This window comes from Phyllopteryx taeniolatus, chromosome 11 (genome assembly GCF_024500385.1).
Source record: "Phyllopteryx taeniolatus isolate TA_2022b chromosome 11, UOR_Ptae_1.2, whole genome shotgun sequence".
In the NCBI taxonomy this organism is placed as follows: Eukaryota; Metazoa; Chordata; class Actinopteri; order Syngnathiformes; family Syngnathidae; genus Phyllopteryx; species Phyllopteryx taeniolatus.
The window spans coordinates 25,704,810-25,725,812 of record NC_084512.1 but is presented as its reverse complement, the minus strand read 5'-3'; the positions used below and the strand labels follow the sequence as shown (position 1 = coordinate 25,725,812).

At 39.6% G+C, this 21,003-nt stretch overlaps 3 protein-coding genes across 20 annotated transcripts in view; 2 read left to right on the top strand and 1 right to left on the bottom strand.

Moving 5' to 3' along the window:
* Positions 1-3,727, top strand: part of ehbp1 (EH domain binding protein 1) — a 131,418-nt gene extending 127,691 nt beyond the window's left edge. For all 7 annotated transcript variants that reach the window (XM_061789325.1, XM_061789324.1, XM_061789326.1 and 4 more), the window contains 2 exons: positions 1,577-1,691; positions 2,966-3,727. In XM_061789325.1, coding sequence (XP_061645309.1) covers positions 1,577-1,691; positions 2,966-3,056 — 206 coding nt within the window. In that variant the 3' untranslated portion in view covers positions 3,057-3,727. The remainder of the gene's footprint in view (positions 1-1,576; positions 1,692-2,965) is intronic.
* Positions 3,728-5,692: 1,965 nt separating this feature from the next.
* otx1 (orthodenticle homeobox 1) lies at positions 5,693-14,309 on the top strand. 2 transcript variants are annotated; one of them, XM_061789780.1, is made up of 4 exons: positions 5,693-6,401; positions 8,873-9,105; positions 10,276-10,427; positions 12,122-14,309. In XM_061789780.1, the coding sequence occupies exons 2-4, from the start codon at positions 9,006-9,008 to the stop codon at positions 12,884-12,886; spliced, it is 1,017 nt and encodes a 338-aa protein (XP_061645764.1). In that variant the 5' UTR covers positions 5,693-6,401; positions 8,873-9,005; the 3' UTR covers positions 12,887-14,309. The 2 variants fall into 2 exon arrangements, with proteins under 2 accessions (XP_061645764.1, XP_061645765.1); XM_061789781.1 differs by lacking the exon at positions 5,693-6,401 and having other exon boundaries at positions 7,062-9,105.
* Positions 10,849-21,003, bottom strand: part of wdpcp (WD repeat containing planar cell polarity effector) — a 75,561-nt gene continuing 65,406 nt past the window's right edge. For 8 of the 11 annotated variants that reach the window (XM_061789775.1, XM_061789777.1, XM_061789766.1 and 5 more), the window contains 2 exons: positions 16,907-20,356; positions 10,849-11,458 (listed from right to left, as the gene is read on the bottom strand). In XM_061789775.1, coding sequence (XP_061645759.1) covers positions 20,288-20,356 — 69 coding nt within the window. In that variant the 3' untranslated portion in view covers positions 10,849-11,458; positions 16,907-20,287. The remainder of the gene's footprint in view (positions 11,459-16,906; positions 20,357-21,003) is intronic. The other 3 variants (XM_061789774.1, XM_061789768.1, XM_061789771.1) reach the window with 3 other exon arrangements.

Sequence of the window (21,003 nt, the reverse complement as noted above, 5' to 3'; positions counted from 1 at the left end):
AACTGCGACCAAGAGGAGTAAAGAGATTGTGGGAGTACAAATATTAGAACTGTGTTTATTTGGTTCGGTGCTCCACTTCAAAGAGACAACGGGGACCAATCAGGAGAGAGCGTAGACCTTTCTGGACACATGCGCGCACACGCTCACACTCATATGTACAAAAAATAATCCCATACTGTTGGATTCTTTTTATTGCTCAGTCAACATGTCATCAAATATTCGTGGCGGGCACGCGCGTGTTCATGTTCGAGTTGTCTACCAATGGGAATTTTTGTGAGCCAATCAAATGTTTTAATTAGCACCTCTAATGATGAGAATGTTGGGGTGGAGTGGGGGGCGGGGGGTCTTTTCTGTTTGGCGCCTGGGCGGATGCGAGCCCCTGTGGGTGGCCCCCCCGCCCCTCCTCCTCCTCCTGGGGCAGGCGGATGGGGATTTGGGTGGGGGTCCTACCTGAACCCCAGTGGGACCCCATGGGGGCCCCTTCCTGTTCAGACTCTGGAGACCAGAGTCAGGAGGGACGAGGGGAGGGGGTGGCGCGCCCCCACCTTTTGGTTTGTTTATTTACGAAGTGCCACAGGATCAACATTTCGTTAGTGATGACTCAATTACATGAACGTGGAAAATGAAAACAAATATATATATATGTATATAATTGCTTTGATGTTTTTATGTAACTTTCAACACTACATTTTCTCAAATTGTGGCTGTCACTTTCATTGGCAACAAATTAATACAACTTGTGGTTCAAATAGCTGCCACCCTTTTACCCCTCAGGAATAAAATTGAAAAAAAATACAATAGAAACATAACATTGTGAAAAAGCATGCAATGAGATGATGATAAAATACAAAAATGTATTTAAAAAATACCTAAATATTAAAAAATATCCCCAAAACACAAATATTATACAAAGTAAGACCATCCCTAAGATTAGCAACTAAAGACAATTTGTCTCCAAATGAATTGACTAAAGTAAAAGCCTCCCTTTTCCCCAACAGGAAAAATCAATAAATAAATATACGTAATATATATATATATAATACAATTGGAAAAAAAACTGAACTATCTGACAATTTAAAAAATACCAAAATGTTGGACAAAAATAAATGGTGGTCATCCCAAAAACTAGCAGCAACTAAATACAATTTGTCCCAAAGTAAATTGACAAAAAGAAATGCCTCCCTCAAATAAATAAATTGGAACTTTTCTGCATCAGGAAAGAAATATATAAAAATCTTAAATCTTTGTATAAAAATACAAAAACATTAAATGGAAAAAAAATCACAAATATTACAAAATATACCAAATGTGATTCAAATATGTATATACTGGGAAATGTCCATCAGTACTCGCGAAAAAACACTAATATTAGAGGAAACATTCAAACATTCCTTATTTAGTTTCCATTTGGTCAAATGTCCTCATTCACTTAAATCATAAATAATACATTTTGAAAACATGTCTGAGCTTTTGGAGCATGCGAAATAGTTGGAGGCTGCCACCTCCAAATTTGATATGCCGGCAAAACGGTGGCTTTTTGTTGACACTTTGTCATCGTTGCTTTCTGTGCCCTCAGATTGGCAGAAGACGGAAGCCCAGAAGCGTCGCGAGCAGCTGCTGCTGGACGAGCTGGTCCTGCTGGTCAACAAACGGGACGCGCTGGTCCGGGACCTGGACGCCCAGGAGAAGGAGTAAGTACCAGGCACAAAATGCCAACATCATTATCATCATCATCGCCTTAGCGGGAAAGGGACCCCCGAGGTAGGTGGGTGGGGGTCCTACCTGGACCCCATGGGGGCGCCCCCACCTGCTTGTTTACACAAGTGTCATTTGATCAACATCAATTACAGTAATGACGTTCAATAATTAGCTTTTACCATACTTTAAAAGAGCAACGTTTTTATGTTGTAAGTTGCAATGATGGTTTAATGCCATCGCAGGATGTTAGTGATGACCTCATCAAATGTTTCCTTCCCTAAAATTACAGATAAGGAAATGACAAAAATAAACGTCTCCCTTTCAGGAACAAAACGAGTCGGGCGGGTAATTATCTCCCTTACTTCAAAATCGTTAACCACTGAGGTTATTTCAAATTCTGTTGCTAACCAAAACAGCAGCCCTGTAAACCGTCTCATGTGGAAATCTTGGCATTATAATTAGAGAACTTCCCTGGAGCGAAGACTGCATCAAACATGGACACTTGTCTCGTCTGCAGTGGACAAAAAAAAAATAATACAGTAGTTCCTCATAAAGATAAATAAAATTCGACCAAAAATAAAAACCTGCCTTAAATAAATGCCTCTTTTTTTTACGGCAGGAAAAGAAGCTGTATTTAAAAAAAATAATAATAATCATCTATTTTCTATGAACTGACACACCTTTATTACCTTTTTTTCTGATGGGGAAAAAGGGAGGGATTTATTTAAAGGACCCATTTATTAAAGAGAGAGGCATTCGTTTTTGTCTAATTGTATTTAGTTGCCGCTCATTTAAGTGAGACGTCACTGCCGAGCTGAGTTTGCACTCTGTTGCTAACCAAAACAGCAGCACCGACTAAAGAAAATAAACAGGTGTGGATTGTTTGTACCAAATAAACGCCTGTTATTCACATTGTTTTTTGTTCTTTTTAATGTTGTTCCAGTTATGTAATGTTTTGATGTTTTTTGTCGTTTTTTTAACATTCCAGTTTTTGTTGTTTGGTTTTTTATATTGTTCCAATTTTTGATGATGTTTCTGGTGTTTCGGTTTTTTATGTTTTTTTTTTTTTTTTTTTTTTTTTTTTGCAGTTCCAGTTTTTGATGTCCCTGTTGTGATGTTGACTTGACGTCCACAACTCCAGATCACTTTTTGATGTTGTTTTTGCCGTTTTGTTTTTTATCATCTTTTTTGTTGTTTTGATGTCCGGATCAGTTTCTGCCGTTGTTTTGATGGTTTTTTTTGGGGGGGTGGATGTTGTTTTTTGCAGGGCCGAGGAGGAGGACGAGCACCTGGAGCGGACGCTGGAGCGGAACAAAGGCAAGATGGCCAAGAAGGAGGAGAAGTGCGTCCTTCAGTGACGACACAACAACATCAAGAGCAACCAGAACAAAAGGAGCGTACGACGTGTGGCGGCGGTGTTTTTTTTTTTCCCAATTTCATGCTTTAAAAGCAAGCGGTACTTTTACGGGGGTTTTGTGGGTGTCGTGACGTAAACGAGAACGCTCCGGGTACAAAAATGTCTTTGTTTTTCTTTGATATCTGACTTTGAACAGTGAGGAGGTGGACTTTTTAAAAAGAAAAAAAAAAGAGGAAAAAAGTTATTTTTATCTTTTATTTCATTCACTCTACAACTTTTTACTGTAAAATATCTTAAATTGTTCAGAACTGCAATTGTTTTTATTTTATTTTTCTTTTTTTTTGCTTGAAAGCATTTTACCAAAAAGAAAAAAATTGACTTTTCCACAAAACTGTCTTGAACTTTTGCCTCATAAAAGCTTGCAAGTCTAATTTTTTTCTCTTCAAGAGTCATGCAGTCAAAGTGAGAAAAAAAAATATTATTTATTGTCCTATAAGCTGCTTGTATGTGAAACTGCCATCACTTTTTTTTTTTTTCCTCCTGTTTGTATTCGTATTTATTGAGCTTTGCTTCCACATGCATTTTCTTCTATGAGCTCTCACATCTTCACTGTTTTATTTATTCCACCGGCTTCAAGACCTTCAATAAAGTCCTTGTACATTTCATACTCCACGACAGATGCCTTCAGACTTTTTATTACCCTATTAAAATTATTTTTACTTTTATTTTTAAAAAAATACACATATAGTTCTACTTTTTTTAGATAACTTTTTAGTAACGTGGTGGTTGAAACATTTTAAATAGCTTGAATTTTTGCCCCCCAAAAGAATTATAGAACAGAACTTTCTTCTTCTCAATTAAAATATATTTTATATAAAATGTTGAAACTCAATCTTTCTAGGAGAAAGATAAATTATTAAATGATAGCTTCAGCTGTGTGTCCCCCCCCCCCCCCAATGTTCTCCAATTCCCCAGCGATTTAACACGTGAAATGAATTCACTTCCTCTGAGCATGCGCGCAAGCATGACTTCAACCATTACACATTTGACAATATGTAAATAATAATAATAATAAAAATCTCCTCTTCCCTACTTCCAGCCGCGGTGCTCCTTCAGCGGCACGCCGGAGGGAGCTTAGCCGGCAAGGAGGCGCTGCGCGGCGGCCTCGTCCTGCTCCGGCTCCCCCTCCCTCCCTCCCTCCCTCCCTCCACGTCGCTCCTATTGAAGGCGCGCAAATGAAGAGTGACAGCACTCTTCTCCTTCTTCTCCTTCTCCTTCTTCTTCCTCCTCCTCCTCTTCCTCTAACTTTCACATTATTAATCAGCCTCACTTAACTTTGTTTTATTGCACTTGTCACATCAGGGATTAAAATGAATAGAATAGATTAATTAAAATGGGATGGTTGAGAAGGGAGAGGGCACTTTGTGACGGCTGATTCGGATCATCATGTCAAAATATTGCTTTCGTCATCACAATTTATTACACAACTATATTATTTCAAATGTATTTTTGTTTGATACATTTTTGTACGATGCATGCTTTTTAAGAAATAAATTAAGAACACTTACCTGCCATGTTTGAAATATCCCAAAATCCTCTCCTATGAGTTATGAATAAAAAGCTTCCCTATCCGCGCATGTGGAGGCCCCACGTCCACGTCCACGTCCACTTGCACTGCACTACTGCTGCTCCATCCTGGAGATGGATTTATGGAAGTATAGATGGATGAAGGAGGGATGGAGGGAGCAACTTTTCCCTCCTCCTCCTCCTCCTGCAGGCCGCCTTAATCCTGAGCTTTAGCGGCTCAGAAAGGAATTCAAGAACAATTTGGGATTAGACAAACAATCTTAGGGACCACAAAAAACAAAACATAAAAAACTGCCTGGTCACTTGATACTTGTAGTAGATGACAAGAAAAGAACAAGCACATTTTGTTTCTTTTGCCTTTTTGCATCATTTTCACAAATAAATGAGGGGTCCTCATGCTGCTGTTTTTCTTTTTTAATCAGGCAACGTTTTATGGCCTTCCACGCAATTCCAGACTTATTTCAAAACAACATCTCCTCCTCTTCTTCTGGTAGTATGAAATAATTTTTATTTATCATAAAATGTGTGTACGTGTGTGTGTGTGTGAGATTTGCGGTGAAGGTGCTCCCTTATTATTCAACTTTACGTGCTCAAATGTAATTCTAAATGGGGATTAGGGCTCATTAATATTCATGAGGCTGGCACGGCTGTATTTATGTGGATGTGTGTGCTAGTGTGAGTGCTAGCAGTTCTGTGTGTGCGTGTCCTTGTGTGTGCGTGTTACAAAAATAAACACTAAAATTGATTAATTTTATGTTTAGACGTGAAACACAAGTAAAAAAAAAAAAGTCCAGCATATATTAGAGTTTAATAAAAAAAAAAAAGGAAAGAAATCTCTGAAATATTGCACCAGCATGACTTGGTTTTATAGTTAAATTTTTCCAAATAACACAAATAAAGGAAAAACTGTCAGATTTAAACACATTATAGTCATTTGAATGCAAAAATAAAAAGCTCGTTTTTTAGATAGTGAAATTTTAAATATACTTGTTTTGTCTTTTTAATTTTGTTTTTAAATATAAATGTAAAAAACTATTGATTATTTGTTAGTCAAATCCTTCCAAAAATCTCCCCAAAAATGCTCCAGAAAAAGAGAAGTGCAAATACACAAGAAACTGCCAGATTTTTACCCATTTTAAAGTCAAGTAAAAGTAAAAATAAAATAGAAAAGTTTGGGTTTTAACCAAATAAAGTGACAAAGTGTCTTGTTTAAATTTAAAAAATCCCATCTTTTCATGTTTTTAAACGAAAACAAGCTGAGGAGGCCCTAGGAGGAAAGAAATAAAGAAGGCGAGAGAAGAGAGAGAGAAAGAAATGGGCGTGGCCCCTGCGTCAGCCCGTCCTCCTATAGGCCGCTGTGCCCATCCTTCATGCGGAAGTGGCGCTCCCATTGGCTGTCGGAGGCGGGCCGGCAGGTGTCAGCCTTCTCTTAGGGGCGCGGGGCGGGCGGAAGGCCTCCATTAGCCTCACCAAAGCACCCACAAGCACAATCGCAACCCACACACGACGCACTCTTCACGGCCCACGGACGACGGACGACCCGCCGACGCCGGAGCCCTCCGCCGAACCCGCTTCCAGAGCTTCTGAAAGCCGACATGTCGAGCGCTTTTCTAGCCGAAGGACAGCGACTTTAGGCGGCTTGCGTGCTTTACTGCTCCCGCCGCCGCCGCCGCCGCCGCTGCTGCGGCTGCTGCTGGATACTCTGAATTAATTTCACTTGCTGGGAAGCAGAAAGAAAGACAGGAGACACACAAACAAGGTAACGTCAAGTTGTAGGACTTTTTACAAACTTTTGGACAAAAATAGGTTTAAAAAAAAAGATCCTGTTAAAAAAGTAAAAGGTTTTCGTCATCAAAGTGGTGTCCCAGGACTTTAGTTAATGAAAAAAAAAAAGGCATTTTTAAATAAAGTTCCTTTTAAAAAGAAAAGTGACAACGTACACTATAAAAAATGGTACCTTTTAACCCACTTAAAAAAAGTTGGTCTTCATTGTTTAAATGTATATTATCATTAAGGTTGATGTAAAAAAAAAAAAAAAAAAAAAAAAGACCAAAAAACTATATCAAAGTACATTTTCTGTTCATTTAATCCAAATGTGTTTTATGCAACTCTGCACATAAAATGGGCTCTGACTCACTTATAAAAAAATATATATATAAATATATATTTGGTCTCCAATTGTCCGAAATGTATTGATAATCTAGCAAAAATATATATTTGGCTTTTTCATTCAATTTTATCACAATAAAATGATTTTCATTTGAAAATTAGTTAGGCCGTCATGAGGGACGTGTTTAAAAAAACAAACAAAACAAAAAAAAAGAGTACCAAGAGTACATTTCATCCAACTATGGCCTCGTAAAACATGACTTTATTGCTAAAAAAAAAAAATGAGCAAACACTTTTTTTCATCAAAATGTTTATTATTGAGTCTCTATTAATCAGAATGTTAACAATAATCTAGCAAAAAGACGCAATTACTTGGCTTCATCATTCATAGTTATTAGAATACATTGCATTTTCACATTTTCCCCCCAAGATTAGTTTATATCTATCTTGTGTCCCGGGCCTTTTAATCTAAAAAAAAAAATATATATATATATGAAAGACCAATTAAAATAAATTACCCCTGCACATCAATACAAAAATATATAAGTGGGGGGGAAAAAAACAACAACAACATAATTACGTCCAAACAATAAAGACAATGCATCGTTTTAAAAAGATACATGTTGAGTTTTTGGCTCCGAACTTTTTTTTTTTTTTTCCTTTTTTTCCCCTTGTGGTCTATAAAGTGTGGAAGTTGAGTTGCTGGTAATGATAACGAGGGAGGGTTAATTGTTTTCAATTGTTTGCTGGCCGATAAGAGTAAATTGTGATTGGGGGGGTCTCAATTTGCACTTTTGAGCGCAATACACGTTGACGGAAAGACAATGAGAGCAACACAAATTGCTGAAAAAGCTTCTTGTACTGCCAAAAATAAAGCAAATAGTTTTACGCTTTTCTGCACAAACATCCCAAATGGATTAGCTTTAATTTTGACTAAAGTCATTGGAAATATTTCTTGATTTTTAAATGAGATTAAATATGCTACTATCATTGATTGAAGCAAATATTTATTTAGGTTTTTTTTTTTTTCCCCCTTGGGGACTTGATCGAATCCGAAAATAAATAAGAGTGAAATAGAATTGAATGGATTTCATTTGGCTGCCTGGCTTGTTGTCTAAATGGAATTGAAAGTTATTTTGTGAAACACTGGGAAGAAAAATATCTGCTGTGATTTCTATGAATCATCAAAACAAAAAAATGAATTTGTTTTGTTCGGTCAAAAGACTTAAAACACTGCTTTCATTTATTCTACTTTAAACTTCATCCACAATCAAAGTCAACGTATGAGCGGTTTTCCCTACTTTTGATAAAGAAAACAAATGAAAACAAAACAAGTATTAAATTCAATTTTACACTTTATAATAGATGCCATTTATTTTTTTTGTTTGAGTTGCATTTGCACTTTTTGTTTTGAGCTACTCCCAAGTTTGTAAGACAAATAAAAAAAAAAAAAATTTGGTTAACATGTAAAGTGACTTAATTAGAATTGCATCCACATAATCAGCAGTAAATGATATCGATGTAATTTACAACACCGGTGTCAAAGTCAAGGCCCTGGGCCCAGATCCGGCCCACCAAATCGTTTTGTACGGCCCATCAAAGCAATTCCAATGTGTCTACTTGGTTTTTGTTAAATAGATTTGCTCTTTTCATATCGTAAGAAAATATGTAATTTTATTTACTTTAAACGGATTTTTCCTTCACTAAAGCCGCTCTTTAACAGAGCAAATACGCCCTCCCCCCCCCCCCCCCCCATTCAATAACAATAGTATTTGTTTTTTTCCTATCTTCTGATTAAAGTTTGTTGTTAATACATTTTCAAAATAAAATTCTAAATGAAGAGATATTTTACATTATTTCCTCGGTGGTCCTGCCACATTTTTAGAGAAGTCAAACCAGTTCATTCAAATGATTCACTTAATCCAGAACATTTTGGGAACCTTTTAATCCCGTTTGCCCAATTTTCACGATCAAACTCCCAAATGCAGATATATTTGGCATAAGGGCGATGAAATGCAACTGTGTGTCTATGTAATAATGTGCTGACTTTCCCATGCAGTCATAAGGGAAGCGACGACTTCGCGCGTTGTGAACGTTGCACTTTTTGTGTTTCGCACGCAGCGAGCCGCCTGTGGCCCTCGCTCGCGTCCCCGCCGTCAAGCTGCAGCATCCCCGGGGCCGAGCAGCAGCAGCGGCAGCGGCGAGCCTGCAGTGGGCCGAGCTGGGCGGCGCCGCGGTGAGCGCCGGCTGTAGCATGATGTCCTACCTCAAGCAGCCTCCCTACGCGGTCAACGGCCTGCACGGCCTCAGCGGGGCCGCCATGGACCTGCTGCACCCCTCCGTCGGATACCCGGGTATACGCGCACACACACACACACGCGCGCGCCTCCGCTTCCTCACTGACGTCACGCGCCCACATTTACATCATTTGGCTTCGGACTCACGCACAATTCAAACGTGCACAAACAAGCACATTTACTGCTCACGTACGTGGGCTCGTTTAAAGTTATTTTAGGAGCTACAAATGAGACCTTACTCATTATTATTATTATTATTATTTTCTTTGTGGACCCTAAATGATCAGCGCTAGTTTATTGGTACTCAAGCAACAACACAATTTATTGGCGTTTCCATTCATTTTTCATTGTAAATAAATTACATTGTTTATTTGTCGTTCCAATAAAGACACTTCCACGCTATAGGAACGACATTATTTCCCGCCACACGAGTAACAACTAGCAATGAAAACAAACAAACAAACAAACAAAAAACAGAACGAAAGTACATTTTCTAATCAATGTGGCCTCGTGAAACATTTTTAAAAGGACTATTAACTCGCCTTTTATTTATTTATTTTTATTGTCAGTGCACTAGATAAGCGTCACAAAGAAACTTGTTTTTTGGGGGGGTCATTTTTATTGCAACATATTTTTTAACATTAGTTTAAATGTATATCATGATTAAGATTGTCCCATTTTTTTTGTGTGTGCTTACAAAAGCTTTTAAAGTAAATAATAAGTGCCTGTTAAATAAAAGTACAAAGTGGCCCTCACACCCCTTTTTTTCTTGGGTCTCCAATCTTCAGTGTACTAGTTATTGATAGTCAAGCTAGTTGGGCTGTTCATTTTATTTTTATTGTAATATATTACATGTAATCTTTGCAACATTCGTTTATTTCTAGATTATAAGGTTGTATCCCGAAAACAAAGTTCCTGTGCAAAACTATGTATACCTACTGCATTTAGTTAATTTCTTTATTTTCGTCAACTGCCCCCCCCCCCCCCCAAAAAAAAATAACATTTGCAGTAGGTTAATTAGGTCCACTCTGGGAAAGTTGACCTCGGCAATTGCCTGTACAAAAAACAAACAAACAAAAAAAACCCGTCAGATTGTGGAGAAAAAAAACAAAAAAAACCACAGACATACTTGTTAGCCGTCACGTTTAAAAAAACAATGAACAGTGAGACAACGCTGTCATTTGTGAGGGTGTTTTTAACTTTGTACTTTTGTTGTGTTTGTGTTAGCGACGCCGAGGAAGCAGCGTCGCGAGCGGACGACGTTCACCCGATCCCAGCTGGACATCCTGGAGGCTCTGTTCGCCAAGACTCGCTACCCGGACATCTTCATGCGAGAGGAGGTGGCGCTCAAAATCAACCTGCCCGAGTCACGCGTCCAGGTCGGCGCATCCACCTCTCACACAGACGCTTTAAAAGCCACATAATGACACTTTTTAGGCCAATTTCCCCCCACATTAAATAAATGACCAGATGCTATCAAGGAGCTAATAGGCTAATTCATTAGCTCAGCGGGCGGGCTCTTTTTAAGTTGATTTACGACGAGGACATTAATAACGTTCATTTGTCACTTCAAATCACTTTGGAGAAAATCGGAAGCGTCGTCTGTGATTTTAGTTAAAAGTGTCCACAATTAAATTTTGTGACTTTTACTGTGTGACCTTTGAACTTGTTACCTAAAGTGACCGTCGCCATTTTAAGTGAGGAAAAAAAGTGCGTATGACCTCAAATAGAAAATGGCGTCATTTTAAAAATCATCACTATAGTTTATGGATTTAAAAAAAAAAGTGATCGTTGACAGACTCTTTTATGATTCAATTTAATGAAAACATTATCCATTCGCCAGAGATAATCTGTAGTCAAGTATAATTATTTGTTTAATACCTTTTAGAGTAGGGTAGTGTACCTGCATGGCTACCTAAACAAACAAACAAAAAAAAAACAGTATATAAAAATATCTATGACTGATGTTGGCTTCAAACTGTCATTCTGAAGGCTGAATTAAAGCACAGACTAAAGCCTATGGTCCCGATCCTGGCTGATATATATAAATGAAATGAAAATACAGTCCATTGGATGTGAAATAAATGGCCACCAAAACGTTTTTGATATACAACTGCTCATTTGATAGATTCAAAATGTTGACAATTTGTTCAATTGTTGTGGTTATTTCGGACTTCTTTCCAGACTCTCGTCCATGTCAGATTAAGGTACAAAATGAGGTCTAGAGGCCCATGTAGGCTACAGACACCCCACATATATATATATATATATATATATATAAATCCAATGTACACTGGCTGGAATAAACAGTAAATGTTAACAATTAAAGCTCGACAGCTAGATGCAGATGTAGCGTTCAAGCATTGTGGTTATTTCAGACTTCTCCCATGTTGATAAAACCCCCAAGTGCCTGTGGAAAGGGGGGAAAAAAAAAACAAAAACATTTAGCGTTTTAAAATGAACATTGCACAAAAAAGTAACTAGCCAATGAAAATGTTTAAAACATAATTGCTCAATGGATAGCTGGAAATGTTAAATTCGAGGGATGAGGTTAAAGTACTTGACTTCTTTCCAGAAGAACGTGGTTGAAATATTTTGGCGACAGGCTCCTCCCCGCAAACATTAAAAAAAAAAAAAAAAAAGTTTTCTGATGTTCTGATGATTTCTGACTTGATCCATGTTGAACAAGTACAGTAAACTCTAAATGCCATAAGAATTCAAAAGTTGCCTATTTTTGAGAAAAAAATGTTAAAGAACTATTTTTTTCGACAATAAAAAGTTGTAATCTTTATAAAAACACAGACATATTTTGTTGAGAAGTCGTAATCAAGAATAGAAATGTTATGATATCAAAGTCAATGTTTTATCGGCGAGCCAGTCCCCATTTATAGCTACGCACTTTTTAAATGGTAGCACATTATTTTTTTGTGGACCCTTAGTAGTCCGGGCACCCCAGTTTGAGAACCAGTGTTCCAAAATGTTCTCAGTGCTGAAATCTGACTGCCGATCTAATAATAAGCCCAAGCATTTTCCCGCCCAGAAATATCTCTAAGGTGGTGTGTGTGTTTTTTAGGTGTGGTTCAAGAACCGCCGGGCCAAGTGTCGTCAGCAGCAGCAGAGCGGCGGGGGCGCCAAGGTGCGGCCCCCCAAGAAGAAGTCGTCCCCGGCCCGCGAGAGCACGGGTTCGGAGAGCAGTGGCCAGTTCACGCCGCCCGCCGTCTCCAGCACGGGTTCGTCCTCGTCCTCGTCCGCGGCCTCCAATCACGCGGCGGCGCTGAGCAGCAGCACGGCGCCGTCCATCAGCACCGTGTCGTCCATCTGGAGCCCCGCCATCTCCCCGGGTAACGCCCCCGCTCCGGCCGCCGCCCCCTCGGCCGCCCCTCTCCCCGAGCCCGGCCCGCCCTCCAACGCCTCCTGCATGCAGCGTTCCGTGTCGGGGTCGGCCGCCGCCTCGTACCCAATCTCCTACAACCAGACGGCGGGCTACGGCCAGGGCTACCCGGCCCCCTCCGGCTCCTACTTCGGGGGCGTGGACTGCGGCTCCTACCTGGCGCCCATGCACTCCCACCACCACCAGCTCAGCCCCATGGCCGCCTCGTCCATGTCGACGCATCCGCACCACCACATCGGCCAGTCCTCGGGACACGCGCACCACCACCACCCGCACCACCACCACCACCCGCACCAGGCCTACGGCGGATCCGGACTGGCCTTCAACTCGTCCGACTGCCTGGATTACAAAGAGCAGACGGCCGCCTCGTCCTGGAAGCTCAACTTCAACGCCTCTGACTGCTTGGACTATAAAGACCAGACCTCCTGGAGGTTCCAAGTCTTGTGATCGCTGACTTTTTTTTTTCTACCCCCGATGAAAGCGGCTGGATCGCTTGGGAGCCGGAACACTCTAGCTCTTAGAATTCCCGGTTGGGAGCGTGTTTTGCTACGTTCTTAATCCAGAACTCTCACAGCCGGTGGGTTTGGTGCGCTCGGGAGCCAGAGCACGCATACGCCCGAGCGTGGAATTCTAGGAACTCTAGGGGCCGGAATGATCCCGCTCCCGAGTGCTTCGGCTCCTGAATGTTCTCGAGCCGGAAGCGCTCGGGAACCGGAAAAATCCAGCTCCATGAATTTCGTGTTTGGAGCATGTTGCGCTCCGGATCCGGAATTCTCGGAGCTGGAATACTCCCGTCTCCCGAGTGCGCCGACCCCTGAAAGTTCGTGAGCCGGAACTCTCTGCTCCATAATTCCGGGTCCGGAGTGGAACACGCTCCTAGAGTTCCTCACTCATTTTACTATACGCTGCAGCTCTGAGATTTCAAGCTCATGAATGTTCAGGCGCCAGAGCACTCAAGACTCCTACAATTCTGCACTCCGGCTCCAGAGCACTCCGAACACGCTCCGGTCCCGGAATCCTCGGAACCACACTGTTCCGGCTCCTGAACGTTCACGAGCTGGAACCCTCAGAGCTGGAGCGTCCAGGAGCCGGAATGGGGAACTCACGCAGTTGGACGGACCGCTTCGGCTCCTGAACGTTTGTGAGCCGGAACCCTCGGAGCTGGAAATGTTGGAGCCAGAACGCTAGAGTCGGGACTTGCAGGAAAAAAAAATGACGAGAACAAAATGCTTTTTTTAAAGGTGGGGGAGACGACCAGAACAGCCGTGTGGAATATCAATCAAAAAGCCCCTCATTACACACTTTTCTTTGTTTGTGTTCTTTTTAGAGGAGATTTTTAGTCAGCGCCTGAGCTGAAAGTGTGTAAATATGTATTTGGGTCAGTTCCAGTGACCGCCTTTAGATGGTGTTTTTTGCAACTCTTTACTACACACGTTGGGAGGGAAGAAAATTGAGGGGAAAAAAAAAATGTAAATGTTTCCAAAGAGATTAAATTGGCGCCCTTAAAAAGTCCAGGTTTTATAGACAATGTTTTTGTTTAAAAAAAAAAAAAAAAAAAAAAAAAATGTTTTAGCAGAAATCTAAAGTAATGAAGCAGGAAGAATTTCAACAAGAAGATCAAAGGATTCCGCTCACATCATCTTCCTCGTATTTCTTTGGCTTCGTGGTGATGTTTGAACACAGCACTTGGCGGCAACAACAACAAAAACCATTTTGATTTGACTTCTCCTCCCTTTGGAGCGCAAACTGCGACCACTCCCCCAAAATGACTTCTGCTGAGATGATATTGAATGTATTCGTCCCCCCAGAAACAGGCGAGAGCACCCTCACTTCCATGTTCATCCAATAAAGATCCCTTCAGTCATGTTAATTTCGTCTCAATTTGAGTCCATTCATTTAATATGGCAGATTATACAAAAATAAATTACATAAAGCATCTAAAATTGAAACCTTAACTAAAGAAAAACCTGAGTGGACATGCTTAGATCGCTTCGAGTGCACACTTGTTATTTGAATCTACGTCTCGTCGCTCACTTGCGATCAGCTGACTGAAACGTGGAAAATGGGACGCGTTCCTGCCAAAAACGTGTCGTGACTCAGCAGTTTGGCGCCATCGAAAGCCACGCGGGGAAATGTTCCCAGATGACGCGTTGGGATTGTTGTTGAAAAAGAACTACCTACGGTGCAACAAAATAAAAGAATTGATGTTGAGATTATTAAAACAAGTTTTACAATTCTGAGAAAAGAAAAAAAACATTTACTACTTGTTAGACAATTATTTTAATGATAAATACAATAAAACAAATAGATTGGCTTGATTTTTCAGGAAATAAATTCAAACTGCAGATTTCTGTTTTTTTTTTTTTTTTAGTTCAAATATTTTTTTAAAGATTTCAGCAGAGTTTAAAAGTGCACTAAACCTAACCTACCTAAACTGAGAAATTGGTTAATAACTCTTAAAGTACTCGAGTACATCTTCAGCAAATGCTAAATATCGTTAGCCTAGTACTTGTCATAGTTGAGCATTTTCGGAAAACATTCAATAAACAAGAAGCACTCTTCTTGTTGTTCACTTGCCTTGATTCAGCCATTGTGCGCTACTGTGACCCGGATAACTGAGAATCTACAACTAAGAAAAAATACACAATCCAAATCAAAGAAATAATTGATGACAAAGCTTTAGCTGTCGTAATTTTAGAAGCTGTGTGAACGTAAACACAAATTGCTTTATGGATCTGATATCTGTTCGTTTGGCATTTTCCATACAGGAGCATAACTTTCACGCTCGTCTCTGATTGGCTGAAGGACGGCACAACAGTTTGTCTTCCTCGCATGCTCATTGGCTGATGGAAAGCAATATGATGCAACCAATTTATGTCGAGTATTCGCAACTTTAAAAAAGAAATCAGTTCCTCAGCGGTTTTATTTTGTCAATAAATGCATACAATATTACTACTATTCAATAATTTTAATATTTAGTTAATATATTTTAATATAGTGGATTCACCTATTTGCATTTTTAAAAAAATTATTTTTTTGCTCTAACCAACCTTGAAACAGCTTGAGGGTTTATCCTCACTTAAGAATTATTGGCGTTAAAGTATTTTTGTTTTCCAATGGAATTATAATGGGTGTCAATTATCCACGGATTTTTGCTATTTGCGGTCCGACCCGGCCCCTGGCCCCCGCGAACAGCGGGGCTCCACTCTATATGTAACAAAAAACAGGTAAAATAAAAACTATTTTTTTAAGTTTAACCCAAGCATATTAAAATTGAATTTAATGGTGTCAAATGTTTTTTTTTCTTTCTTTATAATGTGCAATTTTAACTATTCCTACAAATTTTCTCTTCTTTTTTTACTTTAATTAAAACAATATCTTATTTATATTTAATACAAATATAATTGCATTGTATTTTTATTTATATAGTTTTCAACATTTTACCATACATTTAATTTACAATTATTTTATTTCATATTATTTAAAATCATGATATAATAATAAAAAACATCATACAAAAAATAATGAACTTTTTGGGTATTAAGTTTAACTGGATCATAGCGAGAGCTGTTTCGAATAAAATGTTGCCACCATGATGACTTCATTTATTATAAATCATAACATGTTTAAAAAAAAAAAAAAAAAAGCATAAATAGAAAATCTGTGTTAGGGAAACACCAACACTGCTTACACTACACACACATAGATCTATTTATACTAGACACGCTTGCCCTTTTATTTATTTGGTCAAAACATTAGTGAACGTTTTCCATCCTATATGAAGTATAGGGAAGAAGTCACGTCGACGCAATAAAACAGGAAATGGTACGACACAAATTAGTGTTTCAAAATAAAACTTGGTTGGTGAATGTCGTTTTGGTGGCGCTCTGGATAAGTATGCCGATACAGGAAGTTATTTTCCCTCTTTGATGGTCTCAATGGAAGTGCCGCCCACCCAAAGGAATCATAATAGTACCACCCGTCTGGTCAAGAACCAGGAAGTAGCCTGATAAGAGCTGGGCCTTGGGGGAGGTCTGTGCTCCGCTAAGTGACTGCTGAGTAATTAGATATGGTCAGTCACAACACATCTAATGGTGGCCGCAGGCTTTTTCACCGTGCTGTAAATACACAAACACTAAAACAGAAAGTAGGGGATGGAAATCGCGGCGAATCGTATCATTATCGCCGAAGATGTAACGATACCAAAACTGAAAGATCAGCTATTTTTTTATTTTTTTATTTATTAGTCTGATGAAAAAGTGACGTGTCCAGCTAAAGATTTTAAAACTGATTCAGTGAATTACATACAAATAAGATAGGACAGTACTGAGAGCCGATTTTGCTGTATCGGTACGGTATACGGTAGTGTACATGAGCCAATACATCGTGATATCGATATAATAGAAAACGGATATTTCATTGTTAAATAAAACCACTAGACATTTCCCTACGAGAGGAAGTGTTTACCTTCACTTCCTTCTTGACCTCCGTCCGTGCAGTGCCCGCTGGTCCCGGTTTGCGGGCGTGTCCGACCTGCCGTGACCACCGAGGCCCCGCTGCATGTTGAGAATTGTCGGGATAATCATCTCTCGGGACGTCATCGCGACTTGTTCCCACCCTCGGGGGACGGTGCGCTTAGGTGAGTCTCGTTGGCCTCGGGGCGTCGGCAGGATTTTCCTGTTGGCGGACCAGATCGTCTCCGGACGGCTGTCTCACGTGTGGGCCATCTTTCCTTTTTCACTTGGAGACACAAAAGGTCAGTGATGTTCAAAAATGTAGAAACAGACACAAAATGGACATTCGCAGTCACTCAGAAAAAGTGCACTTTTTAAACCTCACGTAATCGTTTGTTTTAGTGCAAGGATAGAAAAACAAACATAACTACATGTTCAATGATTGAAAAGAGCAACCAAATGACCACTAATTAAAAAGAATACGAGTTTATTCTCCTTTACAGCTGTTGGGTGTATTTTAAGAACCCATAAGCACATTTGTTTCCCCCAAATCATCATTAGTCTTTTAACTAAACGACCAACACAACCAACGATGAGCCCAAAACATTTATTTGACAGTGATGAACATCCACATTTAACCGTAAAAATAAAAAAACTAAAATATTCTACACACAAAAAATGAGAAAAGTACAACAAATAACTATTTGCATTAGGTCTCAGCTCACATCTAATGGGGCAAAAAAGAAAGAAAAACACAAAATGTTGGGACATAAAAATAAGGGGGGAAGAAAAGAAAACAAAAATACACAAGAAATCAGGAAAAAAAACAAAACAAAAAAGCCTAAAATAGCCTAAAAGCATAATGGCATTTCTATTACTGTCACAAAATAATTTCTTGTTCATTTTTCTCTCGTTAAAAATGACTTGGGCAATTATGCTATTCGGCTAACGATATGTTGCGCCATTAAATTAAATGAGAAAGTACTTTTCCATTTGTGATCTTCGTGAAAGTGCTGACAATTGACCAGGAGCACGTCGCTAGCTTCGTTAGCTTGGCTGGCTAAGGCTAACAATAGCATAGCATTACGTTACAGAACTTACCCTGGAGCAGACAAAGTTGGATATTCACGTATTCAAATGACTTTTTCCAAAGACTGCATTAACGCGAACTCAAGCACGTCACCATTGGGTAATTACCTTTTAAAAGAGCAAACTACAGATCAAACATGGCAAAAACAGATCCAAAGCGTCCCAAAATCGTACGCTTCATGCGTGAAATGACCTAATGAAGTACATAATGCCACGGAGCTCACACAGACGACGAAGCGGCCCTGAGGGCGGCGGGTCCATCATTAGCACTGATAAATCCCAGGATGCGGCAAAGTGCTGCAGGCTGCCTTCATTAGGAAACATTAACAAGGCCACCAGTGTGTTAATAGCCCTGATAGAGCATGTCAAACATCTTAGCTGTTGGCCATTGCAATGGATTCATTTTTTGTTAACGCAGGTGACGTCACAATAATAGCAGTGCGTTGCATTCAATCTGAACACAAATCCAGTGTCCTCCTCCCACTCACGCATTATTTGTAAATTCACCTGTTAGGTTATTATTATTATTATTTTTTGTTTTCCATCGCGTGTTAGCATTAGGCTAGCAGACTTTCGTAAAACAACGTTAAAGTGGTTTGGTCGAATACAAGATGGGTAATTCTCTTTGTTTTGTTTTACAGTAAGCTTTAACTTGACCGCTTTTTTTATTTTTTTTAAGATTTGTTAACTAGCTGCTACTTGTGAAGTCCACTACCGCCATAGCGAGCGCTCAACTCACAATTTTTTTTTTTTTTTTTACTCGCAACGCAAGACAACAACAACAAAAATCGGAAACAAACTCAGTCGGCTCTCTCGTAAATTGGACTTTAAAAAAAAATATTCGCTCCCTTTGACTGCCAATCAACTGGGGCGGAGACCTTTTTTTGGGGGGGGGTGTCAAAAGGTCTGCTGCGTGTGGCCTCCGCAGAGAGGAGCCGAGACTGTTAAGCAATTTTTGCAGCTGTCAGGTCAAACAATCAGGACACGACGCCATGTGAAGGCAGCGTGACAGGCCAAACACGGCGTGCTGGATGCGTACATAAGAGAAGCATTAGTATCAGTCACCAAAATGGAATCCTTTCATGCGGCGGATTGACTCGGCGGAAAACGTACCTCGATCCCTCCCCCCCCCACCCATTTTTTTTTTTTTTGCCACAAAACAAACAAACAACAAAAAAGAAAAGCATCCTCGCTGATCTTCTGTCCATTTCCAACCACGGCTCCTTGTATATCTTTTTTGGAGGGGGGTGTAAATCCTCTTAGAATGCAAAGTAAATAGATTAGGATACAGTGAGGGATTAGGCGCTGTCAGATTAGGCAGGCGAGCGCGCCGCGTCGACAGCTCTGACACCGGCATGGCGGATGCTCAGGAAAGGTGCCACGCTTTAACGTCGCCGCTCGGCTCCTGTTCATGAATAAAACTGCCGGCCTTAATCTCATACACGCGCGCGCACACACACACACACACACACACACACACCTTGAGGAACATTCAATATCAGCCATGGAAATATGTTACAGTTCATAATTAATGGAACATTTTCAAGATGTTTTCTTCAAAGGACACATATTATGGAAAATTGGCTTGTTAACGTCTTGTATAAAATTAATACACTATTCACAAAAAGGTGAATAGGGCTTTCGGGTGAAATTTCAGGGTGACCCTAAAACGCACGATAACCTTTTCAGGTGAACTTAATTTGACCTTTGAACTTTTGAGTGTCCAAATGCTCACTGTTTGAGTACTTTCTGCACAACTTGCGCTTCTCGAACAAAGTGTTTGAAAATTTCCAAGCACGTCTACATCTATGCCTTTCTGTGACTCTTCCAGTATCTCCGTTGAACATCCCGTTTGAAACCTTACAATGGCGTAACGCTGTTGATTATTGATAACATCTGTATTCTGGCCTGTTTTACTGCCGCTTCTCCTAACTTTTTTGGCGAGTAGTGTAGTTACGTCTCTAGGAGTGCCTGGCCACCCATCAGTTGTGAAATTAAACAACCCAGTGCAGCTTCATCTATCTGCTTATTTCTCCAAATCGGTTTGTTGAGTGAGCCCTTCTGCGCCACTTTGGCAAAACGGTGGGCCTCATTAACATAATAAGCACAGCAAGACAGCAAGGACCCGAGAGGAACAGCTGGATGAGCTTGGTGTGGAAGAACACGATTGGGATGAAAAGTTGAAGATTTCACAGCGAGACACTGGAGCAACAGCTGGTGCTGATGCTGCGCCATCAGTGTGGCTTGCAAGAACCACTCTGAACTCCACCTTTTTCGATAACAATGATTGGTGAATGATCGGCAGCTAAGTGGGCGTGTCACTGAGGTCAAACGGTTCCGAGGTGAAAAACTTCCACTCCACAGCAGCAGTTACCTGCAAGTTAATGAATATAGTGTTAAAATAAAAAAAGAAAATCATTTGCAAATTTGCTATGCATAAAAAACTAATACATACAGAAAATGCAATAATACAAGTTAATGTAATTTATTTTTTAAAAATACTGATTGAAATGAGTTGCAATAAAGTCAATTAAAATTGAAATAATAAATAAAATTAGTTTGATAATAAAAAACTAATACATTAGTCAATTTTAACATTAAAAATTCACAAATTAGAGTTACTTTAAAAAATAAAAATGAATTTCATGATAACATTGATCAAATCAATTGTTAATTGTTTTATTAAATGAAAACAAATCAAGTGACTGGTAATTAAAAATGAAAGTAACAAACTCACACTGATAGCATGTTGGTTTTAATTAATGACATTATTACATAACAATTATTATAAATAGTGAACTCCTACTATTCCAAGAGATAGGGGCTGAAAATTTGTGAATGATGCTTCCTTATAATTGCAATGGGAATAAAATAAATACATAAATAAACGCAAATAAGCAGCAGATCGGGTAAAAAAAAAAGAAGAAAAAAAAAAAAAGAAAAAACACAAATAAGTAGGATTTTCTGCTGATAACGAGGGATAGCTTACTCCCAAAAATGCGCAAATAGGATAATCCGCGA

Bases quoted from the DNA above. Each gene is read 5' to 3' on its own strand.
- otx1 (XM_061789780.1), top strand. From the start codon at position 9,006: ATGATGTCCTACCTCAAGCAGCCTCCCTACGCGGTCAACGGCCTGCAC. The intron at 9,106-10,275 runs GTATACGCGCAC...TGTTTGTGTTAG, and splicing joins CCCCTCCGTCGGATACCCGG to CGACGCCGAGGAAGCAGCGT. The intron at 10,428-12,121 runs GTCGGCGCATCC...TGTGTTTTTTAG, and splicing joins TGCCCGAGTCACGCGTCCAG to GTGTGGTTCAAGAACCGCCG.